Source organism: Cryptococcus neoformans, chromosome 1 (assembly GCF_000149245.1).
Source record: "Cryptococcus neoformans var. grubii H99 chromosome 1, complete sequence".
NCBI classification, from domain to species: Eukaryota; Fungi; Basidiomycota; class Tremellomycetes; order Tremellales; family Cryptococcaceae; genus Cryptococcus; species Cryptococcus neoformans.
Genome location: NC_026745.1, coordinates 2,066,384 through 2,071,383, shown reverse-complemented (window position 1 = coordinate 2,071,383; position 5,000 = coordinate 2,066,384). Strand labels below are relative to the sequence as shown.

Here is a 5,000-nt window from a genome sequence, read left to right as displayed (position 1 = left end):
GTTTAGCAACGTTCAAAACGGCCTCTCAGACTACTTACACTTTTCCAGAGAGGAGGATCTTCACCAAACCTGTTGGCCGGCGGACAATCATATTTGAGCTTGATAGGTATGGCATACACCTGGATATCATTAGCAAGTGTCACAAAATAAGGCCGCTCATTATATATTATCAGCTTACCCCCAGCATCTCTTCCACGGTACCATCCTCGTACAGTTCCTTTTCTTTCCAAGCTTTATCAAACACCTCTGCCATCTTTGACATTGACCACTTTGATAGCGCAACATAGGTCATTTTAGAACCCGTCCCTTGGTCGCCCACTCCAACATATGCGAGAGAAGCAAACTCCGCCAAGTTACCAAGCACCAAGCTAGAGCCAAGCATGTCGGAGTTTGCTATGACTTGACATAATTTGGTCTGCAGAGGAGACATGACATCGACGTCTGGTCGATAGTCAGGGGACCGAGCGTAGGTCATGATTGAGCGCAAGATATCTGACAGTTGGGCGAGTTTCTCAGAGTCATTGGAAGAGAGGCTGCCATGTAAGAGCGATCCGATTTGTACAAGTGCGATTAAATTATCCTGAGTATATGGTTCACCTTTTGAGAAGGATGTGCCCATTGCTACAAATGTTTCCCAAGTCGCATCCGTAATCTTCGGCACGACCAAACCAAGCTCTTTCCTGTTAGCGTTCGCGGCGACGAGTACCTTTTCAAGGGCCGTCAATGAAGCAGTACAACATGCCCGAGGCCCATCCATGAACGCATGCTTGATACGACCCAAGAAATGTTGATAAATCTTGTCAAAGGACTGGAGTGAGGCAATAGTTGACGACAGGAAAGAGCCAAAGATACTGCCGACCGACGTAAGAGCAAGCACCTGCGATTCTTCGCCTTGAGTGTCGTCGAATAGAGGGAATATGATCTTCCAGAACACATCTTCCCAAAGCTCTGGAGACAACCCTAACCCGTACAGCTCAACACACCGGAAGAGTGTTTGCATGGCACTGTTCCTCACTTCCAGCCTACTATCGCGCCCTAGGCCCACGAGCTCGGTCAAAAGGTACAGCCAAAGTTCTTTTGAGTCACCTTGGACGGCGTCAGACACAGTCCACAAAAGCCCAATGGCAGCAAGAGTGATGTTGACATCTTCCTTTTGTCGGCCAAAGAGCCCTAGACAGGCAATGCATTGGCGCATCGCTTCACCATCCAGTGAGGTAAGGAAGTCATTGCAGATGAGAGTGAGGGATGGAAAAGCAATGCGGACAAGGTTGGCGTTACCCTTGTTGGAGAGGACAGACGGTCGTTGTGGCTCTGCTGAGAGATCGTTTCCAGATGTGAATTTGTCTTGACAAGCGCCGTCAAGCATCTGGAAAATGGTCTTCCACCCAACTTGAAGTGAATGTCCAGATGATTCCAGTAAGTGATGAAGCGTCTGGTAACCCGATGATCGAATATCGAAATCGGTCGAGACAGAGTTACTAATCGGCAAGACATCCACTTGATGAACAAGTACCTCAAACACCTGATGCTGTATCCTAGAACCTTTGCCTACTCTAACAGCAGCTAACAGCAGCTCTCCAAGAGTATCTGATGCCTGTATCCGAATGGTAAAAGGCGCAGTCAAATGTCGAGCCACGGCAAGCAAATGCTGTGTGATGGCAGTCCATCCGACTTCTGGCTCATTGGTTACTATCCGGTTCAGGTTGAGGCTCGAAACCACTTTGAGCTTTGTCAAACTAAATGACCGTTCTCCAGATTTGATACTGTGAGATAGATTGAGTCCACTGGTTCTTCTCCTATTGCTATCGTGAGACGGACTAAGGAGGGCCGTGCCTGTCGAGGGAATGGAGACTTCAGAGGCGATCTCTGCAGCTGGGGGAGGACTGACTGATCCCATCCCAATCATCTCAGAGCTCAGATGACAGAGCGCGGTAATAAACATCGTAAACGCCTCATCCGACAAATCCTTGGATGAGTCGAACAATGAGTTGATCAACACTTGTATCGACTCTGGGTCAAGATCTTGCAAGATACCAGGCTTTGTCTCGGGCAACTCCGCTGTTGGGGTTTGCTGAACCGTTCGTCTGGGTGGCTCTCCGGAAGTAAGTTTACGTGCATGTGATGATTGACGGGTGGCGAGCATAAAATTGGCATTTTGAAGTATCTCCAGCACATCATGCCACGCATTCCCTAGAGTCGACCCTAGCACCCTAGCGGTATTGACCATACTCCGCAGACACGCCAAATTCCTCTCCGACAAACTTGGGGGACCCGTTGGGCCACTCACGCCCAAGGACGAGGCGAATCCCAAAGCATCGGCTGCTATCCCTCCTGAATTCCTTTGTGTATTGGGTGCTTCCATGAAAGATTGCATGGCGGACACTGCCGGAGGCGGTACGGCGTACTTGCCAAGGGTGTTTAACAGGGCATCCCGGGGTGTATTGAGTCCTAACAGACCGCATGCCACTGTAAAGTTTTGAAGGGCGGTGAGGACCTCTGCGAAAAGGCTATCAGAAAGGTTTGTGCCGATACAGTACGAAAGAGCGGCGAGGAGTGCTGGCCACGCGGAAGAGGCCATGTCTTGCAGAGGTACAGGTGGAGGATTTTTGGATGCAACGGTGGTGTAGATGCCTTCAGCTATTGCGTCAAGAGATTGGAGGGCGACGAGGTAAATGTACGTTTCAGGAATGAGGGGTGCTTCAGCTTTGTCGTGCTGCTCAATCCTGATTTTACCATCAGTTACCAACCCCGGATTACGATGATGGTATACTCACAATCTCAGCTTCATTGCCGAGTGCGGTCCCAACCCTCCACCACCAGCTCCCATCATGGCATTCACAGTCGAAACCCCCACACTCGCCGCTGATGCCACCATGCCGAGACCCATATCCAAGTAGCCCGCGGCGTTCAAACTGGTATTTGAGCTCGAAGGGTCCGTGGCTGGGATACCAAGGCCGTGCATTTGCGTGCCGATGCCTAGCAACGCAGGTTTTTCGTTGACCAGGTGACTGAGGGCAGAAATGATTCTGTTATAGAGCTTCGGCCCTTCCGTCTGGTCGTAGTGGGTGTAAATGATTTGTAACAAAGAGTAGTCACCGCATATTCTGCACGGGTTCCAAGTCAGGTACGATCCCTGCTGTCAAGCTAGTGAGAACACTCACCCTCTCAGAATCTCCAGAGCTAAAGCCTTCAGCCATGGCGGTGTATTTTCCTTCCCTTTACTTTCTTCCCCTTCCGCATCGCCTGTACCGAGCTTGACAAGAGAGACGAGATATGTTTCAATTTCCTTTGGTAATTGGTCGATGAACGAGCGGATCAAAAGGAATATCAGTCGACAAACACGAAGAGCTATAGGAAAAGTCGGTTTTTCGGCAAGCAGCTTGAGGAGTAGAGGGTGAAGAGAGTGTTGAAGGAGGAACAATAACTCTGGCCGCTAGGTAGGTTTCCCAATATCAACAACTGCTGTGGTCTTGAAAGAAAAAGAGACGAACCTTCTTAACGCCATCTTCATATCCGCTTAATATACTCTCTACCAGCTCCAGAGCAAACGTTCTCTGCAGGTTACTCAACTTCAAGAGCTTTGGCTTCTCCTTATCTCCGCCTTTCCATAAACTGAATGCCGAACCATGTGATCCTGCCGTAGCAGCCAAAAGACATAGGTCGGAAAAAATGTTGAATGCGTCCAACGCCGAAGGGGTGACTTCTATAGTCTGTGGAGGATGCGATGGAAGTGTTAAGGGGGCGGTCGTGGGAGTTGAAGGGATGGAGCTGGATACGCGGTTGAAGATGAGCATGACGGCTTGTCGGAGTGTTGCAGCTGCGGTGGACGAGACTACAGATACTCGCGAGTCTTGGAGCTTGAAACATAATAAAAGTGCCTTCATGAATAGATTAGCCATAAGCACTCGAGCTCTATAGGGGACGTACATTTCCGAGCACATCGTCATGCACATCAGTGTTGAAGGTCAAGATGGACAGCAGTGTCTGGAGAAGCTTGAGCTGAATGTCTACCGCTTGATTTGCTACGCTTGTCAATGTGGCAAGCACTTGCGGCAGTTTTTCCTTCGCCATCCATAAGTACAAGCTCATATATCCAGCACTTCAAGAGACCCACCGTTGGTAGACCTCCAAGCGATATCAGGCGTTGCAGAGCAGCGATACTTATCCCAATCACCTTGGCCGTCTTGGTCTTGCAGCCGAGGGTGATAGGTTCCAGTAGCGTCTCCGCATTGTCTTATTATTCTGTCAGCTATGCCGCTTTCAAGCGCGTCGGCAACGAGCAATGAGAGACCTACTCAGCAATGACTCTCTCCGTAATGGCTCTTCCTTGAGAACTTCCAGCGCAGCCTCGCTGGCCTATCAACCGTTAACGTCACAGCTCATATCTCAGCGTCAACCTCAACAACATACATCTTTGACATCTGGATTCCGCCTTTTGGTCTCCACAGTAAGAGCCTGAAGCTCTGATATCAACAGCTTGTGGTCCTGTACATAAGATCTTCTTGTCAGCGACGATCGATGCAGGGGGAAGATAGTCAAGCTTGCCATTTGACCGGACTTGGAGCTTGCCTGAGCTACCATGGCTGGCAATGGAGACGGGCGAGGCGTTGGTGTGTCGTTATGGTATATGCGCTTTATATATGCATAGGACACACCATACGAAATGCCGTCGTCGCTTAGCGGCGGAGTGGCCGGCGGGGGAGGTGTTTGTGTTCGGCAGGGAGCGCCCGCCCGCAACAAGCTTCATCCACTTCTTCCGAATCCACGGAAGTGGTGCGTAGAAATTGTTGCGTGCGTGATGTTGCCTTACGAATGTCTTCACTTTTATATTCTCTTTTCCATCTCTCATTTACCAGCTCAATAAAAGCATACAAAACAGACATGGGTGGCCCTAATCGTGCGTATGGCCCGCTACAACGACTACAACCTCCAACTGACACTGTCGTTTCTGGCCGCTTTTCCCCTATCCTCGTTCGAAAACAGTTGAAATCTTCAAATTC

At 49.8% G+C, this 5,000-nt stretch overlaps 2 protein-coding genes across 2 annotated transcripts in view; one reads left to right on the top strand and one right to left on the bottom strand.

The window, feature by feature from the left end:
- Positions 1–4,671, bottom strand: part of CNAG_00787 (hypothetical protein) — a 5,930-nt gene extending 1,259 nt beyond the window's left edge. The window contains exons 1-10 of the mRNA XM_012191040.1: positions 4,546–4,671; positions 4,411–4,485; positions 4,296–4,356; positions 4,115–4,233; positions 3,928–4,062; positions 3,492–3,878; positions 3,162–3,433; positions 2,775–3,104; positions 179–2,723; positions 39–119 (exon numbers count right to left, since the gene is read on the bottom strand). Coding sequence (XP_012046430.1) covers positions 39–119; positions 179–2,723; positions 2,775–3,104; positions 3,162–3,433; positions 3,492–3,878; positions 3,928–4,062; positions 4,115–4,233; positions 4,296–4,356; positions 4,411–4,485; positions 4,546–4,581 — 4,041 coding nt within the window. The 5' untranslated portion in view covers positions 4,582–4,671. The remainder of the gene's footprint in view (positions 1–38; positions 120–178; positions 2,724–2,774; positions 3,105–3,161; positions 3,434–3,491; positions 3,879–3,927; positions 4,063–4,114; positions 4,234–4,295; positions 4,357–4,410; positions 4,486–4,545) is intronic.
- Positions 4,672–4,794: 123 nt separating this feature from the next.
- The window catches only part of CNAG_00786 (hypothetical protein), a 1,042-nt gene continuing 836 nt past the window's right edge, over positions 4,795–5,000 (top strand). The window contains exons 1-2 of the mRNA XM_012191039.1: positions 4,795–4,897; positions 4,984–5,000. The exon at positions 4,984–5,000 is cut by the window's right edge and continues 56 nt beyond it. Of these exons, the coding sequence (XP_012046429.1) occupies positions 4,813–4,897; positions 4,984–5,000 (102 nt within the window). The 5' untranslated portion in view covers positions 4,795–4,812. The remainder of the gene's footprint in view (positions 4,898–4,983) is intronic.